Source organism: Apodemus sylvaticus, chromosome 10 (genome assembly GCF_947179515.1).
Source record: "Apodemus sylvaticus chromosome 10, mApoSyl1.1, whole genome shotgun sequence".
In the NCBI taxonomy this organism is placed as follows: domain Eukaryota; kingdom Metazoa; phylum Chordata; class Mammalia; order Rodentia; family Muridae; genus Apodemus; species Apodemus sylvaticus.
The window spans coordinates 52,212,593-52,238,047 of NC_067481.1; the positions used below are offsets into that span (position 1 = coordinate 52,212,593).

The following is a 25,455-nucleotide window of genomic DNA, read 5'->3' on the forward strand; positions in this document are numbered from 1 at the left end:
CATGTGTCTGTCAGTTTAGGAAGGATTATACGCTGTGTTGTCTGCTCTTTGAACAGATTGTGCTTACCTGAGCCTTGGCATTGTATCTCTGTCTTAATGTCCAGTGCCTACACATAATAGGCATTCACTTAATCTTTGCTGAATGAATAAATATTTAAAAAAATTTTAATTGCAAGTCAAGAAAGCTGTGAACTCTGAGCTCATCCATATTTGCCTAACTTTGCCCCACCTGCAGAAGCTAGTCATTGTAGTGCTAGCATTGCTGTCTTGTTACCTACACTCATAGGATAAGGACAGTGTGGAACTGCTGTCTATTCCACAGGGCCAGAGAGAGGGTTCTATCTGGAGCAGGGTCCAGTTTGAATCAGGCCAGGAGGTGGGTGGCTAAAGATAAAAGGGAGCTTGTTGGCCAAGATTTGGGAGTCTTTGAAAACACTGTGGAAAGAACTAGAAGGTCCAGCAGGGCAAAGGAGGAAACACAAACAGCATGTGAGAACAGGACAAGGGCTGACTGGCTGGAAGGGGGCAAGGGGACAAGTGAGCAGCCTGCTTCTAGGGAGGCTCCTTGCAGTTGTGCATGGTGTGAGTCTGTGGAGGTATGATGCACCCCTCAGCCTTGAGAGGAAGGAGAGCGAGCACTAGTCAGAGAAGCCCATGTGACCAAAGCAGGGTCTTCTGACCTGACTGGGGGTTTTTTCTTCGTTTTGCTTTTGTTTTTGTTTTTTATTTTGCTTTCCTAACTTTGCTCTGATTTCTTTGCATTATGCATGTCAATACTGGGATATAAGCTGAGTTGGTAATCTAAAACATCAACAGGTTGAAGCTTATACTGCTAACCACATGCACAATAGCTGCTAGACTAAAGTTTCTCAACCTGTGGCTCATGACCCCTTTGGAATCAAATGATGCTTCCCCAGGAATCACATATCTGATATCTTGCATATCAGATATTTACATTATGATTCATAACAGAAAAATTACAGATATGAAATAACTTTATAATTGGGGTCATCACAGCATGAGTAACTGTATTAAAGGGTTGCTGCATTAGGAAGGTAAAAACCACTGATCTTATGTATGATGGGTGGATATGTGAGGCAGATAAGGCTTCCTGGACCAGAGTGCTGTGTGAGACCTAACCCAGACACTTAGAGGAATGTGATCTGAGATATTATTAGTGATTCATATTAATGTATTTAAAGATTATGTTGAAGTACATTCTTTATTCTGTGACAGTTTTTTTTTTAATTTTTTTAATTTTAATTGAAATAGTGACTGCTTCTTGAAGCAAAGGAATCTTCTCCCTTCAACACTGGGCATGAGAGCTGAGGATCCTCATGTTCAGTTTTCTATGCAGGTGCCAGGCTCTGAGCTGTGGGACAGCATCACACGGTTCTTTTAGGATGAGTCCCAGTGGGTGGGTGACTGACTACAGTTACGTTTTCATCCCATGTAGTGCTGCGTGGCTGAGGGTGAAGTCCAGCCCTAGAGATGCTGCAAAGGAGCAATCCCTACAGCAGGAGGATGCCCACAAGGAAAGTCAGCCGGGAGGCATTGCTGAGCGAGAAGCAGCCAGGTTTGCATTAGCAATTCTCAGAATCAGAGGGCTCCATTAATACAGACTCTGAGGCAAAGCGCTCTTGTCTAAAGATGATTATTTAAAACTAGATTATTGGACTTCCCCTATTACACTCTCCAAGTTACTACAGGCCCACCATACTTTATTCTTTCTTGTTTCATTCATTCAAAAACTTCTGTGTATGTCATTTGCCAATTTGTATGTGGCACAGTAGTATGCTTTAAGTACTTTTTTAAAAGAGCAAATAAGACCCATAATCCCCGTTCTTGTTTGCAGCCAGTGGAAAATGCATGTAATTAGCTGTGACTGAAGATAGAATGTGGTATACACCCTAAGATCTGGGCAGGTTCAGAACAGGGAGTATTTCCCTCTTGCTGCAGAGAATGAAGCTTTGCACAGGGAGGTCAGCATTAAACCAGGACTTGCACAGGCAGGAATAAATGTGAGGGATTTAATGAGAGCATTCCCAAGGATGATAGCAGTGGAAACAGCTTGCTCTGCATTTGTTTGGCGGAAATTACCCTGTCAATTATGGGAAAGTAAAATTGAAAGTGGGTATTAGGGCTAGGGGAGCTCCGGAGGGCGGTGCAGCTCCACTGCATACGTGAAGTCCCAGCTCCACCTTCAGCCCTTAGAAAAGAGTGGGCTGCTAGGTATCGTTCGCATAGCCACAACCACAGGAATCAAAGCACTGTGACAGGCACATACAATAAAATTGTTTACAGTTAACGTCCTCTTTTGTTTTTATTTGGCTTTATTAACACCTACACTGGGCTCTGATTCTTTTTCTAAATAAGTAACATGTTCTGAGATCAGTGGTGGTTGCCTTTCTTGCTGGTAGCTTCTTGTGTATATACTAGTTTGAAGTACTCTTGTGCTTAAATACCCTTTGATAGGAACGTGGTGCGGGAGCTTTCATGGGCACACAGAGGATACGTTACTTTTGAGTCCTTTAACGGAGCCAGAATTGATGCTGGGTTAGAGGGAGGGGACTCACTTCTACTCTGTTTCTGTGGTAATGACACCCTGTGGTGTTGAAGCATGGTTACCTTGACTCCTTGTATTGCCTGTTAGGCTTTCTTGGCCAGATGCTGAGTCTTCCAAAAGACTGAAGGAACTGGAAGAATTGGAAGCCAAAGAAATGGAAAGAAAGCAAAAGCAGAGGTAAGTATTACTCCTGAGGTAAGCAAGAAGGCGTCATCAGTCCTTCGACAGTGAATCACGCTTGTTGACATCAGACATGCCCCTGTGCTTACTGGCTTTCTGCCTCCTTAAGATTTGAAGCCACTTAGAAAGTCTTCAGTAGAGCTGAGATAGAAGCCAAGGGAGTCCTGATTTGGCTTTGAGGAGGGCTGATGTGACTTTACTGCTCTTTAGGCTCGATTGGCTTGAGGCTGAGACTTCTAGAAGAACCAAAGAGTTGGATGAACTGAAAGCTGAAGAAGTGGATAGACTTCAAAAATTAAGGTATATATATGTCTGCTACCTGGGCGAGATAGGGTATGTGTCCCTATACGGATTTAGTTGATCGATATAGTTGGAACTCTAAGAGTGAGTAATCAAAATGAATGAGCATTTGCATGTTTCCATGTGCACTGTGGCACGGTTTCCTGGTTGTATGGTGTGTGAAGGAGAACTACAAAAGCATGTGTGATCTGGAGGTATTCTGTGTTTGCTTCTTGTTTGCTTCCTTATTTATATCCCAAGGCACTGTGCTAGGCAGAGCCAGTCTTCCTGCGTCCATGGCCATGGTCTGTGAATCATGAGTGTGTAGATGCTATTGTCTCACCTTAGCTGAATGCAGATGAGGTATTCTAGATGAGGCTGCTTTTCCCTGTTCATCACCTAAGAATACTACTCTTATTCTTAGAGAAGTTGTGAACAAAGGTAATGAAAAGATGAACTCAGGAATCAGGGCAGTAAGTACCTCTGGGGAAGGAGGGGTAGCGTCTACAACAGTATCATTGGTTTGGGAGGCAATGCACAGGTGTTCCTTTATAATATCTTGAATCATACAATAAAGAAATATGCTTAAGATGCAATGGGGACACTGCCACGGTTGACTGCTTTTTTCTAGCTCTGATGACCATTTACCCTGTAGTAAAATGAACAAGCACTAAGTGAAGCATCTGCACGTCTCACCATCATTCATAACAGCGTTCAGCTCCAGTTACAGGGCTGTGGCTCACCATCATTCATAACAGCGTTCAGCTCCAGTTACAGGGCTGTGGCTCACCATCATTCATAACAGCGTTCAGCTCCAGTTACAGGGCTGTGGCTCTTTTCTTAGAGGTCAAGGTGACTGGCGTTAAGATTTCAGTTAGACAGTCACAGAATCTTAGGATTTGAAGGATACCCCTGCACACAAAGCTGATAGTTCTAGATTCCTCTGGTGTTTCTAGGAAGTAAGTGGCCAACATGGGTATCCATACCTCTGGGATGGTGTGGTCACTGCTGTTGGAGGGAGTCTGCCTTGGTCCTCTAGCTATTATAAGGTTGATTGTCTGTCTGCAACTCCTATCCACTTGCCTTTTGCATATCATTTATTCTTTATGTGTATTTTTTCTGGAAAAAAAATAAATGTAGCATACACATAGAAAAACACTAAATTCACATGCATGATTCAGGATATTATAAATGTACACCCATGCATCGCCTCCTAAGCCAATAATACTGTTTTAGAAGCTAAACCTTCTTTCCCAGAGGTACCTACTGCCCTGATTCCTGAGTTCATCTTTTCAGTACCTTTGTTCACAGTTCTCAAATCTACTGATATATACGTATCTGGCATCTACCTTAATTTTGGAAACAAGTACAAGTTTAGCATGGAATGGTCAGTGTTTGCTGGTGTTAGATAGACTCAGGAGACTAGGTTTTAGAATATGGATCACAACCTGACTTTCAGCTTTCATCAGAGTACTCAGAGTACTACAGGAGTCTAGTGAGAGTGTGAGCGAGTCACGGCAGACATGACAGTAGGGCTCACCACTTCAGGCTGGGGGTGAAGTAGGCCCAGTGAGCACTGGGCGCCTCATCAGGAGGGAGACTGCCTGGCTGTGCTCTGCTTTCTCAGGTCTGGCTGGGCAGCCTGTGGGGATAGGTCACAGAAGGCCAGCACCTTATCAACATCGGGTAAGACAAGCATCCAGGCTAGCTTTGCTCTCGTGGATTTCCATGTTGTCATGTCCTCTTTCTGTTTACATTCTAGCACAGCCTAACTTAGCTTCTTTTTAAAATTGCAATTTTATATCTTTACTTCACACTACAGATAGTTCTCATTCACACTGACTATCTGTAGGGTTTGTGTGTGTGTGAAGTGGGGGCAATTTGATTGTTAGTAGTTTTTGTTGTTTTATCTGTAGGCTTTTAAATGCAGTAATGAGGACATAAATTACCAAAGTATAAAGCCTGCTTTGTGACTCTCCATCTCATTTTATGGGCAAATGCATGCAGATATGATAGGAGCATTTCTTATACACATGGCCCACATGACTTTGTAGAGTCTGGTGTCAGTGTGCACATCTAGAGTTCCCATCTCCTTTCTGGTAAGGTAGGTTTTGTATTTCTCTGAGCATTAGGGCACACTTACTGAAGTGCACTCTATAGATACCCTTGTGAATGTATTCAGGTTAGCTCAGTCTTAGTTACTTTTCTAATGCTATAATAAAACACCATGACCGAGGTAGCGTATAAAAGAAAGCTTGCAATGTCAGAAAATTAGACATGATAGCAGCATGAAGAAATGGCTAAGAGCTCATATTTTATTCTACAAGTGGTAGGCAGAGGGAGGGAGGGAGACACAATGGGAATGGCTTTGAAACCTTAACACCCATCCCCAGTGACACACCACCTCCGACAAGGCCACACCTTCTAATACTTCCCAAACAACAGTCCTACCAATTAGGGACTATCTGTTCAAAAAGGTGAGCCTAGGGACTATCTGTTCAAAAAGGTGAGCCGGTGAGGGCCATCTTCATTCAAACCAGCACAGCCATCTCAGTGATGGCGGAATGGATCTCCTTCACCCCGTGCAGGAGCCATTCTACCAAGCATGAGAAGACTAAGGCAGGAAGAGTGCCGTAAGGCCAGCTCATTCTATAATAGCTTGACCTTGTCAAAAAAATAATAACAGTGATTAATGAGAGGGAAAGGAATCTTTTTTATAGACATTTCAAATCTAAAATTCTTTGTTCTATGCTTGTATTTGCTAATTTTATATATCCATTATTAACCTTATTATAGAATTTTTTAAAAAAGATTTATTTTTATGAGTACATTGCATTTCTTATACACCAGACACACACCAGAAGAGTGCATCAGATCCCATTACAGATAGTTGTAAGCCACCATGTGGTTGCTTGGAATTGAACTCAGGACCTCTGGAAGAGCTATCAGAGCTTTTAACTGCTGAGCTATCTCTCCAGCCCTATAGAATTTTTGTTTAAAATTATTTTTAGTGGAAAAATAATTTTCCACTAATTTTTTTTTGTTTTTTTGTTTTGTTTTTTTGTTATTTTTTTGAGACAGGGTTTCTCTGTGTAGCCCTGGCTGTCCTGGAACTCACTCTGTAGATCAAGCTGGCCTCAAACTCAGAAATCTGCCTGCCTCTGCCTCCCAAGTGCTGAGATTAAAGGCGTGCGCCACCACCACCCGGCTAGTAGAAAATTATTAATATTAAACTTTTCATTAGTAGATAATTATACATTTACACAAAGTTGTAATAATACAGAAAAATTTGGGGTGCTCATTTCTCAGCTACCTAGTGTGACATCTTAACAAACTGTTGACTATAGCCAGAATATAGATAGTGACGAGTGAGGGTGCATGGCACTAGCTGGCAGTGACAGTGACACGGTTTATAAAACTGGGTGTGGTGCAGAGGGAGGGGTGCCTCAGTGGGCCCATGCTGAGGCATCCCCCCTCTCACCTGAGGTACAATGATGGGTCTAGTATAGAATGAAGTTTATTTGGGGGCATGGGAAGGGGGGTTAAGAAGGGAAGAGAGGCAAAGAGAGAGGGGGAACAGAGAGGGATATAAAGAAGAGAAAAGAAAAAAAAGGGAAAACATGGAGGGGGGCTGGGAGAGGGAGAAAGGGGTCAGAAAGAGGACCGCAGCAGAGAGGGGGAGAGAGGCTAAACAGTACCCTGTTGCTAGGTAACTGTTGGGCGGAACCTAGAAGGAATGCTAGCAGCAGTCTGGAACACACCCATCACCACCAGCATCCCTCGTGGTGCACTTTTATAGCTGTACATACTTCTTTGCTGCCCCAGCTACCTCTTGACTCGGTAGGTGTGGAAGCTAATCCAGAGGCCAGCTTGCAGGAACCAGTTCTTTTTTCAATAATGGAGATCAGACTCTGGTCATCAGGCTAGGCAACAAATGCCTTTAGCTGCTGAGCCATCTCACTTGCCCTAGAATTGACTTTTTTCCTAATATAATTCCATGGAGAGTCATTCTAGTTACTACATGTGTTATTTGTTCGTTCATCTGCTGGTGAGTTGGATCTCATCTTAGTAAACAACTGAGGGATATATGGGTTGTCTTTATTTGGCTTGACATTATTGTGACTAAGAATTGTATAAACATCCATGTATTATGTGATGTGTTTTATTTCTCTGTAGTAAGTGCTCAGAGTAAATTTGCTAGGTTGTATACTTCTTGTATGTTTTAGTTTCTGTCTTGGTCAGTGTTCTATTGCTGTGAAGAGACACCATGACCAGTGCAACTCTTATAAAAGAAAGCATTTAGTTGGAGGCTTGCTTACAAGTTCAAAGGCTTAGCTATCATCATGGTGAGTCATCAGACAGCTTGGCAGCAAGCAGGCTTAGTAGTAGAGAGGTAGCTGAGAGCTCCATGCTGATCAGTAAGCAGAGAGAGGGAGTGTTGGGAGAGAGGGAGTGGGGAATTTTGGTCTTACTTAGAACAACTGAATCCATGTCTACCTTTCACAGGAGGTGTTTGTGGTCATGGCAGGTGGAGAAGCTCTGTGGAATGGTTGTCCCTTTTTTTTGCCTTTACCAGTAGGAGTTACATGATTATTCAGAATAGAACATTCTGGCTGCAGACTTGAATTTTCAATTTTACTTCTAAACAGTTTCTCTGCCACCCAGTTAGCGGACAAGGTGGAGGAGGCAGTTCTGGAGCGGCTGAAGCCCCTCTTGATCAAGGCCCAGGTAATTGATTTATCTCGTTTGCTTGCCTTTGGCAGTTCTGAAATAAAAAGAGTTGTTGCCTAGGTCACACTGACCCTTTTTTAGAGGGCCAAGTGTCTCTCTGGTGGTGGGAGGCTGAAGGACAGATGAGCCTGTAGACAGAACGTAGTTTCACTGCTGGGCTCCTCACCACCTCCAGAATATCACACAGTCTCCACTGTCCACATGTCCTCTGTGTGGGGGGAGGGCAAGAAGGTACAGGGAAGTGAAAGAGAAGCTTTGCTTTTGAGAAGGGTGACATTTTAACTTGGGGAAGGATATGAGACTGCATTTTCCGTTCTCCGTAAATGGGAAAATTCATTTATAAAAATGGCATTCACTTAATCATCCCCTGGGTGCTGATCTCTGTGACCTTGATGACTTAGAATGATTGGCTATTTTATAGTTGGAGAGGGAGATCTGGGGCATTTCTGCATGAAGTAGGACTTTCTCAAACATGAAATGACTTACAATATACCAGGATTTTATGTCACTCTCCTGTAAGCAGTAGGATTCAATAGTGAGACTTGTTTATAGATGAGGCCATGTAAGAATATTATGACCTTAACTGGTTGAGTGGCTTGCTGAGTCTAAGAAGTGTTAGGTTATTAGAGTATTGGGTTATTAGGCTGTCTAGGATTACTAACCTTAGAGAACTCCTAGAAATGGAGTTGTGTAGTCTTATTTGACTAGTGAGCAGAATATATAACAGGCAAGTTGATGACTTGCACAACAGCATATAACCAGTCCAACAGTGCTTATAAAAATATCCACAATTCCGAGGACAACACATGGCAATTGTTTTCACAAGGACTGAGTACTTTAATTGCTATAAAAAGCATAGTACAGCTGGAGCTGATGGGTAGTTCCTCACAGGTTATTCTGCAACACGGCTCATTTGTTCTACTATAAATTGTGAGTTTTTATAATCCATGAGTGCATTTGTCCATTTTCATAGAGAGTGAATTCTTCAGTGGAAGCAAATAGTCATTTGAAGGATCGCCCATCATGGAACGCAGCAGTGGCAGCAGCCCAGCCTGCTGAGCCGGTGTGTGGTTGGTGTTCTGCTATTATCACATGATAATGTCTCTAGGTGAAGGAAAACAATGTGTGGATTACTCTGCAAACACTGCGTTATTCTACTCAAGGGGAAGGAAAATTCTTCTTCTTATGCAGCATGTTAATTCTTAGAGTGCCTGTTTAGTTCTGGGTCTGGACCAGCCATGCAAACAGCTCACAGACATCTCTAGAGCCAAGGTTTCTGTTGGTGCACTTGTATCTCTCCCCTTAGGACAGAGTGTAGATGAACTGTGGCCCTGACTGTGGATGGCCTGTAGCAGGAGAATGGCTGCTGCCCTGTCTCCTTTCATCCAGCCTTCTTTGGCTCATTACTAGTCTAATTTCCTTTCTCTGTAAGGCCTGATATTCCTGTTAGGCAAACAAGTTTTGAATACCCAGTACATGACTGTGTCTGGCCCAGCAGAGAGGAAAGGAGGTCCAAGAAAGAAATGAGAAAAAGAAAAACCTCTTTTGTTGTTCAGGCTAATATTTCTCTGCAGGATTTGCTTTTAATGTTTAGGGGACTGTCCCTGACTACCTGGCCTTAGGGACTTTGGAGTAGAAGGTACAGGTTGCATTCCTTTAGTCTTCCAAAGGTTGAAGTGCTTGCTGCTGTAATTGCTCAAATTAAGCAATAGACAGAGTATAAAGGAGTTAGAAGGGAACAGGAGTGAAGTATTTACTTATTTATTTATCTATCTATCTATTTATTTATTTATTTTAATGTATATGTGTACACTGTCACTGTCTTCAGGCACACCAGAAGAGGGTATCTGATTCCCATTACAGATGGTTGTGAGCCACCATTGCTTGCTGGGAATTGAACTCAGGACCTCTGGAAGAGCAGTCAGTGCTCTTAACCACTGAGCCATCTCTCTAGCCCAGGAGTGAAGTTTTAATAGCCCAGTGCCTTTGGGAGCAAGAAGACTGTAGGTCAAGAATGTATCTAATCCATTAAACAGGATTTTAGCTGTAGCTCAATTGTTCTAATTCTTTTGTGCTGCTATTTTGTATTAGAGTCCTACCTGTTGTGCTGAAGAAGAAGAGGGGGAGGAGGAGAAGAAGGAAGAGGAGGAGGATGGGGGAGGAAGAGAGGGAGAAGGAGGAGTTGGGGAAGATAAAAAGAAGAAAAGGAGAAGGAAGAATAGGAGAAGGAAGTAGAGGAGGGGGAGGCAATAATGACAATGACAACAAGCCCAGAAAACATGTTTAAAGTTGTAGGGCAGAACCAGGCCTTATCTCAGAAATGTTTCATTCTTTATCCAGAAGGCATTCTTTGCAAAACAAACAAACAAACAAAAACAAATAAATTAAAAACAAAAACAAAATAGATCAGATTGCAGACCTATATTAGGATCAAGATAAATAGCCAGGTGTGGTAACAGACATCTTTAATCCCAGCACTCTGGAGACAGGCAGGTGGTATCTCTGTGAGTTTGTGGTCACCTTGGTCTACATAGTGAGTTCCAAGACAGCCAGGGCTATGTAGAGAGAAGAGGGGCTGGGGGAGAGAGAAGCAAGCAAGCAGAGAGAAATGCTTTGCCAACTGTAGGGAAAGCACTTTGTGGATTTAAAGAACACAAAGTCTGGAAAGAATGGTAAAGCTCTTGTAGATTATACCAAGAGCAAAGAGAAGAATCATGTACTTGGTAGTGCCATGATGCTTTAAGGAACATTCCCCTAAACGTGGCAGAAGACATACGTGCCCTTCCAACCGACAACACAAATGAAATGGCTGCTTACATTGGCAGTGATGGTACTGCTTGGTTAGGGCAATCATTTAAGTGACTGATAAGAATTGTATAAGCTAGTGCTTTTATTACCTGCTGACTGAGAAGTTCTGTATAGCATCTCTGCCAGTTGTATCGCTATGCTTTGGGGTATAATGATCAGCAACAATCCTTAATTTTTCAGTTCTCTTATATCACTTTTCCACCATTTCTTCCTTCACTGTGTAGGCTTCAGATGTCCATTTTGAATCCAGGAATATTCATCAGCTGGATAACTGTTTGGAAGATACTGCTCATGAGCTCTGGGCTGTGACTCATGATAAGATCTTGGAGTCAGAAACTTCAGCCAGATTGGGGGACAGCAAGGACAGCCCAGATCTAGAGACCATGATGCTCCGGATGGAAGAAATGGAAGTAAGGTCTGGGGGTGCTGCTCTGTTTTTCCAGTAGGGGTCCACTTCTGCTCCTGATCACACTGTGGATGCTCAATATGTCAGAGCCACAACATCCTACTTTTTTTGTTTTGTTTTTGTTTTTGTTTTTTGTTTTTTGGATTTGGTTTTGTTGAGACAGGGTTTCTCTGTGTAGCCCTGGCTGTCCTGGAACTCACTCTGTAGACCAGGCTGGCCTTGAACTCAGAAATCCGCCTGCCTCTGCCTCCCAGAGTGCTGGGATTACAGGCGTGCGCCACCACCGCCTGGCAACATCCTACTTTTAAATCGAAGCTGTTGCCAACTGAATGTAAGGCTTTGCCTTGCTTAGTTGTTTACCTTAATATGTAGGGTATTTGAGAATAGAAGAAGATATAAAGTATTTAGCACATAGCCCAGTAAGTGTTATCACTGATCACTATATATATATACTGTATCACTATATATCACTAATCACTATATATAGTGTAATTCCAAAAACATAGAGGCCCAGACTTGGTGCCACAGTTTGGATAATTGATTTCTGCATCAATCCCTTATAGACACTAATCGGCTGCCTCTTCTACCTTGCTGCAGTAATCCTGTGAAATCATAGATGTCCTCATCTTCTTTAATTTCCAGACTACTACTTTCAGAATGACTCCTTTTATAGACCTCAGACATGAGCCATCCTACTGGATTGTTCAAGAGCAGGAAATCAAAACCAGTAATCAAGTGGTGTGGTCGTCGAGGTCATAAAAACTACTGAGAGCTCAGATGCCTGGCCCGGCTCTGACCCCACACTCAGCAGTTTTGCTTTGGTTGTAGTGTGATTAACTCATTTGTTTCTCATTGCTAAATAGGAAATTATAAAGAAGATAATCTTTGGTTGTTTTTGAAAATTTAAAGATATGCTGTTTGTCCTGTTTTAACTACTTTCCCTCTCTTGGGGTAACTGGCTAGCTCTGAGCTGCCCTAAGCAGTAGAAGTAGATGACTTATGTCTGTCGGAAGACAAACTAACAAACATTAGCATACAGATGGTCCATGGATGGACAGGGACACAATGTGTCTGTCATCACAGCAAGCTCTAGGGGACGTGCTACCGAGGTTGCAGCCATGCTCATCACACTGTCTGGGCCTCCCTCAGGGGCTGCTCCCGTTCTGTCCCAGCAGATGCCGGTTCTCATCAGTGTCTGTTTGCTGAGCTGTTTCTACACTTACTACTTCTGGTTTATAATGAAACTTTTTCTCATGAATTAAACTTTCTTTTTTAAAGAAATACCAGGAGACAGTTCGCCAAAGATATAATAAAATTGTCTACGCTGACCCTCACTTATGGACGCACGAAGAAAGAAATGGTAAGTGCTTCTCCCTAACCCCACCTTCAGTATTTTACTCTGAAAATTTTCCAGCAGAATGAAAGATTGAGAAAAACTGTCCAGTGACCAAAGTCCCACCTTGTAGTTAGTCCTGAAGTTCCCACATTGCAGTTTACCCCTCTGTCCTCAGTCCATCTCAGTTTGTATTTCAGATGACCTTATCTATGCAATTCAAAGTAAATTGCCAGGTAACGGTGCATTTTACTCCAGATGTGCAGGTCAGCTTGAGTTTCATATTTATGGTTTTGTTTTGTTTATCTGGGGTAAAATTTATCTATAAGGGTTAGTGTGATGGCTTAGTGAGAGGCTGAAACAGAACTGACAGAAGCTCTGGAACTAGCTAGCCTGGCATATGCAGCAAGAGAGACCCTGCCTCAAACAAATGGAAGGTCTTCATTAACACCTAAGGTTTTTCTGACTTCCGTGCATGTTCCATAACGTGTCAGTGCCTGCATTCTTACACCTAATATCTCTCTCTCTCCCTCCCTCCCTCCCTCTCTCTCGTTCTCCCTCTTTCTCCCCCCCCCCTCTCACACACACACATACACATACAAATTTGTTAACTAGGAAAATACTACATATAATGCAGAGAATCTTAACTGTGTCATTTGAGGAGTTTTGACAAATGGATCTGTTTCTTACCCAGACTCCTGTCTAGATGTAGCACACAGTGTTGCTACAGAAATTTCCCCTATGTTCTTCCCAGTCAGTGCCCTAACTTTAGGCAACATTGCTTTTCAACCATGTTGAGTACTCTAGAGGTTTAAGTAAGAGCAATCTATTGCTGGATGGATGTTTACTTGACTAACTCTTCCAGTCAACATAGCATTTGATAGCCCATTGTTGCTTATTACAGCTTAGAATACTCCTCACCCACAAATTACTGAATTAGAACACAGATTTATCTTATAAGATTATCTTATCACAGATCTTATTGTTTGAGAGGTCATAAGGCTGAAAGTGAATCTCAAAAAGAAGTTGAGGTACCGGTGCGTTTCCTTCTGGAGGCTGCTGCTGAGAATCTGATCCTTCCAGGTCTTCCATTTCCTAAGGCTGCCTCCATTCCCCAAACATAGCCTTGTCACCTGTTGTCTGTTTCCTCCTGTAGTCAGGCCTCCCTTTGTTTTGTTTCCCTGTTGTAGAGCTACTACAGTCACATACACTGATTGCTCCCCACCCATCTCAGGATCTTAAGGGCCTTTTTGTAAGAGAAGTAACACAGAATCCAGCTATTAACTGTAAACATCTCAGGGTCCATTTACCCTACTAATTAGCCCTCTCTCTTCTCCTCCCTCTTTCTTCCTGAGTAGTACTCTTTGGAAAGTTCATACCACATCTAATTTGCATGTTTACCAGTGAATCTGTATTTGTTTGTTCCTAGTTTGGGACTATTAAATCTAAGCTGCTGAGAGATGCTCAGTAGTTAAGGGCATCTGGAGTTCCCAACACCCACAGGAGTGGCAGCAGGCTGTAACTCCAGTTCCTGTGATCTAATCCCTCTTCTGATCACTGTGGCAACAGGCACACTTGCATACAGGCAGACACTTACATAGAATAAAGATAAATCTAAAAAAAAAAATTAAAACTTAATTACGAATCTAAAAGCCAGCATGGTGATCCGAAGCTGAGGCAAGAGGATCAAGAGTTCTCTCCTGGTTGGCCGAGCGTGGTGGCGCATGCCTGTAATCCCAGCACTTGGGAGGCAGAGGCAGGAGGATTTCTGAGTTCGAGGCCAGCCTGGTCTACAGAGTGAGTTCCAGGACAGCCAGGGCTACACAGAGAAACCCTGTCTCGAAAAAAAAAAAAAAGAAAAAAAAAAAAAAAACCAACAACAATAACAAGAGTTCTCTCCTGGGTGACATGAATTCCAGGCCAGCTTTGCTTACACACAGACCTGTGCCACATCTGCTGTAGACATACTAATTTGTAATCTTTGTGTGGCCCATCAGTTTTCATTTCTCTCAGTTAAGTATCTAAGAAGCAGATTTGCCAGGTCATGTGCTAGGTACCCCAAGCTTCCCGAGAACTGCCAGACTGTTGCCTCGGGGCTGAGCCAGGCCAGCTCCCTTCTCCACCCAGCTGAGCATGCTGGCCTCTGCCAGCCTCAGTCTTGCCTGTTGTGTTCTTGTAATGACTCTGGCAGGGGTACTCATTGGTTCCTCAGGTATCTCAGTTTCATTTTCTTCTAATATTTTAAGCCTTATTATTTTTAGGTCTGTGTATGTGTCTTTTGGGGTGGGGCCATACAGAGGTATTGATTTCCTCTTGTGCTAGATCTTCAAATGGTTGGAAACTGCCAGGTGTGCTGAGAGCTGAACTTGTGTTCTCTTCAGGAGTGTGTTATGCTCTCAACCACTGAGCCATCTCTTCAGGCCTTCAGCTTCTCTTTCTTGATGAGTAGTACTTCGAACCTTTTCAGATGATTAGTAATTAATGATGCAAAACTCTTAATGATATATCCAAAATTGTTTTTTCTGCTTTTTAATTGAGTTGTTTTTAATTATGCAGATTATTTGTGTGTTTTGGGCATAAATTCTTGTCAAGTACGTTTTGGGTTGGTGTGTTCTGTTTCTGTTTTTGTGTTTTGCAGTGCTGAGGCTCACACCCAGAGCCTTGCATGTGCTCAGCACTCCCTGTACCTCTGGGCTGTCTTCATGGCATTGACTTTTTTTTTAAGGTAATTCACATAGTTCTGATGAGTGTTCATTGCTACTTTGTCAGTTCCAGAACATTTATTTTCACACACCCCTCCCCCAAGCAACCGTTACTTCCTCCACCAAAACCCCTCCCAACACACACACACATACCACCACCTTTTGCTGGCAACCATCACTCAGTGGCATTAAAGTTTTAATTCTGATAAAACATCAATCACCTTTGTATACGATTCATTTTTTGTGGCCCAGGGAAGCTTTGCCTGCCACTGAGGTGAGAGGATGATGTTTTCTTCAGAAGCTTTATGGTTTGTTTGTTTGTCTGTTTTAGCTTTACTGTTTAGCCTCATGGTTCCTCTTGGATAACCGTTTGTACTTTGGGGAAGAGGCTGCTGGATATTCACTTGTTCTCTTTCCATTTGGAAAAACAAAACAAAACTCGAATGTTTATACTGTGGCTGTAATTGCTATGCTGCTGCCACACTGTGCTGGGAAGCATCAAAAATCTGTTTCACTCCTGTTCATCTTTCTCATGAAGGAGCAGACGTGAGTGAGCATTGCCCTCAATGGAACGTAAATCCAGTGCTCAGTACACTTCCCTGGAGACCGTGAAGGAAGCTGTAGGTTAGATGCTTAATGCCCTCTTATATCATATGGAATTATTTCAGGATACAAATTTGGGTCATTGTTGTAGGAAAGGGATTCTACATGCTAGGTTTTGACAGAAAGATGGGCCATCTAGCAGAACACTTGTTGTAGGGTATTCGATCACACTGTGAACCCCAAGATTGTTTTATTTACTGAAAAAATCTGTTTCTAGTTGTGGTGTGGTCCAGCCCTTAGCACATATCTTTAATTCCTCTGGCTGGAATACAGACAGGCCCTTAGGGACACACCTTTAATCCCAAACAATGGAAATAAAGTTAGTTTGTAGAGGGAAGCGCCCATGTTTGAAAATGATGTCTAATTGAGTGGCAGACAAAGTGATGAATCAGAGAAAGATTTGACAGAATAGGATCTGCCCAACTCTAACCAGAAAAGAGAGGAAAGGTCAGCTAGTAGAGCGGCAGTGCAGAGAGGAGGAGGCAGTTTTACCAGGACAGTTATAGAGAGATGAGAGACAGGTTGATGAGAGAACAAGCTAGACATAGGTGAAGACAGAAAGAGCCAGAGAAGGAGAGGGAGCCAGAAGATTAGAACAGATTGACAGTTTGAGGCCAAGCAGAGCTATTCAGGAGAGGCTAAGAGAGAAAAGCCAGATTGAATCAGTCAGTGTGGGGAGGATTTGAGCTGGAACAGCTAACTTGAACCACCAGCCAGACCTCAAGAGAGAACTAGCTCTTGAGCAGCAAGTCTCAGAGGCTGGAAACATTCTGGGCCTGAATTAGATTATAAGGGAGCAAGAAGCTTCCAGTTAAAGCAGTACATCCCTGAGACAACAACTGCATCAGGCAGATAAGACACTTTCACAGTTCTCATGTACTCTTCGTGTGTTTTCTGCAATTTTCATGCATTTAGTTGTTACTCACAGTGACAAACCCTGACCTCTACCTCATGGGCTGGTAATTGAATTGCTGTTCTGGGCCTGGCTTGTGTGATGCTACTCATGCAGTAGGATCTTATATAGGCTAAGCAGCCATAAACAAAAGTGCTGATATCCAGTGTGCATCCAGAGCCTTAAAGTACTGGACTTTCCGATCTGAGATGCTCAATGAAGCTTATACACAGATCCCAACATCGAAACAACTACTGCACCTCAAACATTTCTTGTCCTGAGCAATTAGGGATACTGAGCTTTTATTATAGAGCTCTCACCCTTTGCCCAGTTCTTGCCCATGAACACCTACGGCTCGTTCTAGCAGGCTACAGCTGTTTGTCAAGGTACCTTAACTTTCCCAGCTAAGCCCCAGGTTCACTGAGATCTAAAGAGTTTGTCAGTCAGTCATGCTAGCAACATGCCTACTGTGCAAGACCCTTCTAATGATTGTGTAGTCCGACAGTGGATATTTTAGCATTTCTTTTTGAATTGGAGACAGAGGAAAGGGATGTGTTTTACTGATGGTTTGGCCACAAAGATTGCACACTGTGAAAGTCAATTTTAGGAGGGACTTTGTGTCTTTTCCTTTCAAGAGGACAACCTTTAATTGTTAGTTTGTATATAGGTCTCTAAATAGAGGCTACATTAACATTTAAGAGAAGCTCTTTAGAGTCTGTTGTTGTTGTTGTTGTTGTTGTTATTATTATTATTACAAAGGAACTTTTTAGAACACTAAAACTGAAGTAAGTATTGGATGCTTGTAATTCCAGCATCGTGAGACCAAAGCAGGAGTCTGGGCGCCATGCTCCTTGCCTCAGGTACATTACAGAACCAAACTTACCCTGGTCTTAGGAGTATGTGGTGTCTAATCCATTTCTCACACCTCTATGAATACTGAAAAGTGATTGTACTCAGTCTCTGTAACATTGTTTCACTGCTGCCCCTGGCAGGGTTTTCCTGAACGTGTGTGATCCCATGCATGCATGTGCATCAGAAACAGTGTGGTGCTAGACCAGCTCTACCTGAGTGGCACGTTCTTTTTCTTACACTTGAAACACATTTAAAACTAGAAATCACCCAAAACTCAAGAGAGCTCTCAGGCCTGCAAGTTGTAGTTAATAAATTAGTGTTTTGACTCTCAGACAGATTTTTTTACAGAATGTCCAGAGACAAGTTAGATCAGCTAATTAAGTGTTCAAGTCTGAGTGGTTTTCTCCTTCAGTAATCAAAGCATTTAAAGGTTAAAAAACAAACTTCATGACTTCAGACTCATTGGCTGGCAGCTGGGTACCAATAAAATGGTGTCTCCTAGGGCCTTGCAGGGACCAGGCAGGGAGTCTCACGTAGAGCTGGGGAGTAGGTCTCTTTTCTGAAGACTGACTCAGATGGGGTTTTGTTCCTCTGAAGCCCCTCTGCCACAATTCTTGTGTCTTGTGACCTCCTCACAGCTTGCTAGCTACTGCCACACTCCTAAGCCACACAGCTTTTCTTGACAACAGTAATTTTGTGCCTGTCCTTTTTAGGCCTAAACACCCCAGCAGTAAATGAAGGACCTTTGGTTTCCCATCCAATCAAGATCACCAAGACAACAACTCGCAAGTGTCCTGCTGTGAACATCTTGTTAGAAAGGCCCTGCAATGCCAAGTGAGTGGCAGGGACCCTGCAGGATTTTGCTAGTTGGTGGTGTTGGGTGTAGTTAAATTCTGCATTCCTTTAGTTCCCACATGACGAGTTGTTTTGGGCAGGGTCAGTCAAACAGTGCTTCTGTAGTGGGCATCGAACACTGGCACCATAAGGAAGCCTCCAGCTTGGCAGCATTAGCTGCCATATACAAGTTGTGTGGGCACGTAGTGTGAGTTTCATTTCATCTATGGAGCAAGAATCCTTGCAGTGTGGAGGATTATTGTGGTACAAAGAGGAGTGGGCAATGATGGTAGGATGCTGAGCTTTGTTTAGACAAATATTTGGTTACATTTGAATGCCTTCATCCTTCTGTGTTCTCAGCTCACTAGATGAAAGTATGGGAACAGAGGAGGGATCAGAGAAAAAGGAGGCCCCCCTTCCCTTCTTCAGAGAAGATCTGCAGCTGAAAGAAGGCCAAACTCCCCTCTCAGTCCCACCAAGGATGCGGCACAGCATTGGTGATTACTGTAGCCGATTTGAGCAATTCCTACGGATCATATCTCATGAGGCTATAGGTTCCTTCAACCCATGGCTAATAGCTGAAAGGTCAGTAAAATGTCTGTGTCTCTGTTTACAGGCCAATGACTAAATTTTAGAATTGAAGAGAGTTTGGAGAAAGGATCAGCTGAGGCCCTGTTTGCTTTAGGGTCTGAGGCTCCAGTGCTCATGGGCTGGTAGGCTGCCTCCTCTGAACTGCTCTTCAGATGCAGAAGAGTATGAAAACATGATGGTCTTTGCCACCTGGAGGGGTGGAGTGACCTTCAGTCCCCTTCTCTTGGGCAAACTGGCAGGCTGAGCTCAGGGTGCCTAAAACACTCTAGTCTGAGTGACTGAAAAACAACAAGACTCTTTTTCACAGTCTGGAGGCTGGGAGTTATCTCAGATCGGAGTGTCTGGTGATTGTCCCCTTCCTGGCTGGCTGACAGCTGTCTCCTTGTTCAGTCCTCTAGTGACAGAGGTCCTCTCTCTCCTCCTCTTGGGGCACCAGTCCCATCATGAGGACTCCACCCTGTGGCCTCATTTGAATTTCATTTCCTTCTAGGCTCAAGCCATCACACTGGGAGTAAGGGCCTCAGTGGATGAATACAAATATTTAAGTTGGGGCTAATTTTTTGATGCTGATTGTGAGGATTGTGTTCTCTATCACAGAGCACAAGTTTTCTAGGCAGGAAACAGCCATATGAATCCTCACGACTGAGGCACCCTGGCAAGCTGCTGACCCTGAACCCCCAGGTCCTCCTCTGAGTATACTTTAATACAAAGTGCACGGTGGTTTTCATCAGTGAGCAAAGTAGTAGATTGCTTTTTTCCCCATAAGTTTTAAACATGTCTCTTGTTTTGTGTTTGTCTGAGCTTTTGCTATCCTGCACTGTTTCTTCTTAAGTTATTGGAAGTCATATGCTTCCCCAGATAAGATGTGCACTAAGAAAGAAGACTTAGGACTTCAGGGGACCTAGATTCCAACATGGCATGTCCACAAAAACACTTCCAGAGACCTTGCCAGTCAGCATAGATAGCACGAGTCCAGACTGGAAGGGGAAGATGGAGGGCTTCAGGGGGATGCTACTTTGAGGCAGAGTGAGGAAAGGAAACCGCTGTCCTGCCACCTGCTGTGGTGAGTGAAGGAGAAGTGCCCTTGTGTCTCCCTCACAGCTGGGAGAGAAGCAGTGCTGGGAGTCTAGAGAGAGCGAAGGGAACACAAGGAGCACAAGGACGAGGTGGTCACTTCTGCCTCAGAAATGACATGCATGGTGATTTGGACCACTTCTTCCCTGGGGTAACTGTTAATAGAAAAGCTGGATTAAAAATAAAATGCATACACTTGAAGGCATCAAGATCCTAACTAGGTAATGAAGAACAAGTAGGTCAGGACCCTGGAGAAGAGTGTGCAGCCCACAGTATGGTGCTGAATGGTTCACTCTGGAGGGGAGCCCTGACTGCCACAGCCTCCTGAGGCCAGAAGACAGAAACTGGAGCCAACAGTTAGTAGCTATGCTAGTGCCTTGCTGAACTTCCCTTACTCTGTTGGTTATGGTGCTGGTATTTAACCCAGGACCTTAGATTCTCTGGGCCAACCCTCTACTGCTGAGCTACACCCCCAGGCCTTGTATCACTTCCAGTTGAAACCTTGAAAGGTTGTACTCTCTGGAAGGTCAGGTGATCTGGGTATATATGGGTCTTTGTAGGGACTCAGGCTCAATGCCGCATCTTCTCAGTTGCTGAGGTGACTCTAGATGCTGTTGTTCCCCAAGCCTTATATGTAAACAAACGTATCTTCTCTGGGGAAATCATATCATAGGAGACTCTGTTACTTCTGTAATGTTCATAAATAATGTCTATTTTATAGTGAAAATAGCCAGGCAACAGAGAAATATTAACGGGACATCCACAGCCGCTCCAAATAGTGAAACTATTTACAGACTCAAATAGCTGCCTGGGGTGTAGAAATAAAAGATTCAACTTAGGATTCTGACGAGCGAGCTCCTCAGAATCCAAACATACATCCATGGACAAAAACCCATACTTTCTGAAATGAGGAATGTATTAGGTAGGCTCAGTAGCAAATTAGATACAGCAGAAGGGGAACCTGGATGCTTGGAATGTGGAACTCTGTGTGTGTGTGTGTGTGTGTGTGTGTGTGTGTGTGTGTGTGTGTGTGTGTGTGTTTGCGCATGCGCAAAATTAAAGATAAAAAGTAAATGGATGAATAAGAACATAGAAGACCGAGCAGTGTCATCTAATACATGGGGGGTTCTGTCTTGGGAGAGGAGAGTAAGAAAATGAATCTGAAACAAAGTCCAGAGAGACAATGGCTGTCATCTCCATAGTAACAAAGGCCACGAAGACAGAAGAAACTCTACAAACCCCAAGTGAATCTGAAAATATCTCCATATGATTTATGTATTAGTTATAGACGGAAAATAGTGATTTAGAAGGAAGAAGCCTGGCAGACATCACCACATCTGAGTGGCCAAACTTAACAGTCACCAGCAAAGGGACAAGCACTGAGGGGACACAGTATCCCCCCTTCTGCATCTGTTCCAGAACCATGCAGCTGACAGTGATTATAAGAGAATACTAACCAACCCAGGACAGAAGGACAATGAGGGAAACAAGCTTTACTCTCCAAAAACTGTTATGGTCAGAGAGAGAGAGACTGAGGAACACATTTTAAAGGGAAGATATCTAAAGAGACCTGACAGCTGAATAGCCTGGATTGGATCCTGGATTCTGAAAAGTTTTAAGGGCCTTATCTGGATGGCTGGCAAGGTTTGAATAAAGTCTGTACCTAAGATTAGATAATGGTTTATGGTGATGTTACCACAGTTGTCTACATGGTGTCTTTTCTAGGACACACTGAAGTTCTTGAGGGACTCCAGGTCTCCAACACACTTTCTTAACAGTTCAGAAAAAAACAACGGTGTGTTGTATAGACATGCACATGTTTATGTAAGGCCTCTGGGATATGGAGAACCTTGCCCTTTCCCACAGAGAGAGCATGCACCTTCTCTGAGCTGGGACTGGGCTGGGACCAGGTCATTCACTTCCAGTCAGCTCTAATGTCAGCCATCTCAAGGGTGAGGTCCATTTTGTCTGTTTGGGTGATCCTGCAGGCCTTGGGGATCTAGGTGCTACCATCTTAATAACTGGGAGAGCCAGGCCCCCTGACTTTGTTTTTCTTCTCTAGAAGTATCTTGGCTCTTTTGGGCTTCTGGATCTCCACACAGCTTCTGAGCTGATTGACTAGGTTTTCATGAATATTGAGCAGCTCTGTGTTTGGCTGCCCACGCCTTCAGCTGTGTCCTTTGTCTTCCAGCTTTTCAGATGAGCTGGTAGACGAAGCGCTGGGGGCCGTGGCTGCGGAACTGCAGGATGTGTGTGAAGACTATGCAGAAGCTGTGTTCACCTCAGAGTTCCTAGAGGCTGCTGCGTGAGAGCTGTCCAGGCAGGGACCTCAGATCACTGCTGGAAGGACAGCACCACCCGCTGTCAGCCCATGGGGGAATCTTTGTCCTCAGCTGCCCACTGAAGGGGAATGCCAGGGAGGTCAGCCTCTCCTTGTCTTAGCAGTGCTTCTAGAAGTTATAAAAAGGTGGGTTACATTTATTAGCACCTGAGGAGCATGAGACAATTAGAATGGTACAACATTTTCAGAATGTATAATTTTCCTACTGAAATGGTGTGTTCATTCCTCTGACTCAGTTGGAGATCAAAATGTTTTGAAAGGTAATGGATAAAGATATTTCACGGGGATTCCAGCCTCTGTTAAACCCATGGGGGTGGAGGGATCAGTGCTAACCCAAGTGCCATTACTGTCTAGTCCCAGCACCTGGCTCCCGGTGACGGTGGCGAGCTACGTGGAATGCAGAGTAGCGGTGTCCCAAGCCTCTGCTCAGCAGCAGTGGAAGTGGGGAGCCCAGCACACGGGTACACAGGCCCAGCACACCTTTCTCTGTGGCTCACTTCCCAGGGAGTTTCATGTTCTCAGTTTCTCAGAGTCATTTATTGCTATTTTGACACATGCTAGTATAAAAAAAAAATTTCTCCGAATGCAGAAGTTTGAAGACAGGAGAGGGCAAGCCTTCCCCATGCCAGCTCTCTCTCTCTCAGAAAGCAGAAGTTTCTCTGCACCACAGAGCATCCCATCTGGAGGAGGGAGCCAAGTGGATGATTTGAAGACTTCTGGACTCTTCAGAGGACCAAAGATGCCCACGTGGCCTTTTGAAGGCTCGTAGGTCCTGGTGCCAAGGTTTTCAGGAACTCTGAATTGAGACAAAGAAAAGGATTGAGCATACAAACAAGGCAACTGCCTGAAAGACGCTTTCCTGGGTCAGCTTGCCTCCATTATTTGTGTGAGACTTGGTGAAAGAAGTGTAAGGAACCGAGGGAGAGACACGCAAGGAATAATGGGAATCTGGCTACCACAGATGCCTCAACGTGGCCTCCTGGGATTGTTTCTAAGGTACCAGAAGTTCAGGTGATGATATAAGCTTTTTGGTCACAAAAACTGATTGTTGTTTAATATTTCCCTGTTTAATATTACATAACCTCAGAGAGGACATCAAGGGCCCCACAGGTCTTGGGCAGAGAGTTAAGCACACACACTTGAGCCGTAGAGGCCCTTGCCATGGGCAGCGTCTCCAATTGTTATGGCAGTTCTACTGTGCTGATTCAAGAAAATAAAGTCAGCGTTTTAAATTGTGAGCATGTCTATTTGAAGTAATTTACATCTCCTTTTTCCCACAGGTAATGTGAAATGGGATTTACAGGAACCACTGGGAATACTTTTGTATTTGATATGAACATAGTAGACTATTTACCACCTCAGAGAAAAATGAATGCTAATAAAACCTAACATTTATTGAGCACATACTAGAGTATTGCGCTAAAAGTGTTCCCTGTATAACTTAATGCGGATGCACTCTGTGTGAGACAGATACCATCACACCCCCATTAATAGATGAGAGCAAGAAGAAAGAATTTGGGCCATCTAGTCTGTGTTCATAAGATATACCATGGTCATGGAGTCCCTCTCCCACGACAATTACTGTGTCGTGTGCTCCTGCTTCTCCTTGCCCCACTAAGTGTCCTAGACACTGCTTCTGGAGCAGTGCCTTTGCTGAGTACTTCCTGCTGCAGCCTGTTCTTGCAAGTCTGGCCCAGCCTCCTATACCAGGTGACCCTCACTAGCTCAGGTCAGTGAGTCTCATTCTTGCCTCGTGTCCAGGGTCTGCTTCGTATCCCAGACTTGCAGTCAGGGTGAGACAGAAGTGAGCCACAAGAAATAAGAATTTGGAAATGAAAATTCAATCCTCTGACTCTATCAATGTTTCTGCATACAGCCTTGCAGCCAGACCACTAGAATGTTTGCTGCGTGAACTAAGGCTCAGTACCTGTGAATTATTCTCTAATTCCCCTCAGCTTCCTCATGTCCAGTTCACAGCCTGTTTCACTTGAGTGTGTTTATGTTACATGAGCTCCCTCCAGTTTGTTGAGATGCCATGCTCTCTCTCTCTCTCTCCCCCCCCCCCTTCCCTGTTTATTCCTTGTCTCTGTTAGACTTGAGGGTAGGGATTCTGCCTAGCACTTTGTTGCTCTGCGGGTACATTTGAATTAATGTATAGGGTATAGATCACATTCAGTACAGTCCACAGATAGGTGTTGACCTTGTGTGACCCTGGCAGATGGCCATCTAGGAGTGTGCACATTGGCCCCTGAGGTCCACTGTCACTGACTTCCAACTCATTGTGGAAAACTTGTCTCCCTCTACTTAGACTTGGGCATGGGGGTCTGCCCTGGCTGCTCCTGTTAACTGGATGTGGGCCAGGGCTAGAGAACTGATAGAAGAATGAGTAAGGGTGAGTAAGGTGACCCACTCCTCTTCTTAGTATGATCTCCATTCTTGCACCAGTGTGGGTGATGAAAGGTCTTACTTTCTTCCCACTAAGTCCAAGTCCCTAACTCCCTAACCTGGGGACCTCCAGGAGAGTGGGTAAGAGAGGCAATGCTGGGAGGGGACAGAGTGGCCACAGGCCACAGGTGGAAAACAGGCCACACTGAAGCAGAGCCATGTCAGGAAGCCCCCACATGTCCCCTGAGCAGTGTTGGTGTCTTAGCTTGACACTGGTAGGAATGCCTGTGATGACGGAAAGTCAGGTGTATCCTCACTGTGACTCCTGGTCACCATGGAGGTGCCCTCTGGAGCAGTGGTCCTCAACCTTCCCAATGCTGTGACCCTTCAATACAATTCCTCAGGTGTTGATCTCCAACTATAAAATTATTTTCATTGCTACTATGATTTTGCTACTGTTATGAATCATAATGTGAATATCTGTTTTCTGATGGTCTTCTAGGGGTGAGAGGCCCTACTTCTGGGGGTTTCCTCTAAGCAACCCCCAGCTTCTTTAGGTCCATACAGAGCAGAGGAAGGCAGTAATCTAACTGTATGTCCTCATCAGTACTGACTTCCCATGGGGTCTCAATTAGTGTTAGAGCTGTTTCTGGTCAGTTTCAACATGGGCGTGTGCTGCAGGAGCCAGCTGTAAGGGCTGGGCTACATGGACTCCTGTGAACCATGCTGCCATGCGCTCATTCTGGGTTCTTAGTACAGGCCCCTCCCTTGCTGACTCCTGTGAGCAGCCCATCTTCTCCTTCCATGGGAGCGCGGTCCTGAGTGCCCTCTCCTGCCTGCCAGGCCTCTATTCCTCTACCACAGGGCCCCATCATGCG

The 25,455-nt window shown here is 44.1% G+C and overlaps 1 protein-coding gene across 13 annotated transcripts in view; it reads left to right on the forward strand.

Moving 5' to 3' along the window:
• Positions 1-23,596, forward strand: part of Kiaa0753 (KIAA0753 ortholog) — a 51,500-nt gene extending 27,904 nt beyond the window's left edge. For 7 of the 13 annotated variants that reach the window (XM_052193869.1, XM_052193870.1, XM_052193874.1 and 4 more), the window contains 10 exons: positions 1,457-1,576; positions 2,654-2,743; positions 2,957-3,046; positions 7,675-7,753; positions 8,730-8,819; positions 10,789-10,974; positions 12,249-12,330; positions 18,066-18,186; positions 18,547-18,771; positions 22,043-23,430. In XM_052193869.1, the coding sequence (XP_052049829.1) occupies positions 1,457-1,576; positions 2,654-2,743; positions 2,957-3,046; positions 7,675-7,753; positions 8,730-8,819; positions 10,789-10,974; positions 12,249-12,330; positions 18,066-18,186; positions 18,547-18,771; positions 22,043-22,160 (1,201 nt within the window). In that variant the 3' untranslated portion in view covers positions 22,161-23,430. Of the gene's footprint in view, positions 1-1,456; positions 1,577-2,653; positions 2,744-2,956; positions 3,047-7,674; positions 7,754-8,729; positions 8,820-10,788; positions 10,975-12,248; positions 12,331-14,941; positions 15,029-17,312; positions 17,361-18,065; positions 18,187-18,546; positions 18,772-22,042; positions 23,431-23,472 lie in introns of those variants that run through there. The other 6 variants (XR_007979664.1, XR_007979665.1, XR_007979666.1 and 3 more) reach the window with 6 other exon arrangements.
• The last annotated feature ends 1,859 nt before the right edge of the window (positions 23,597-25,455 follow it).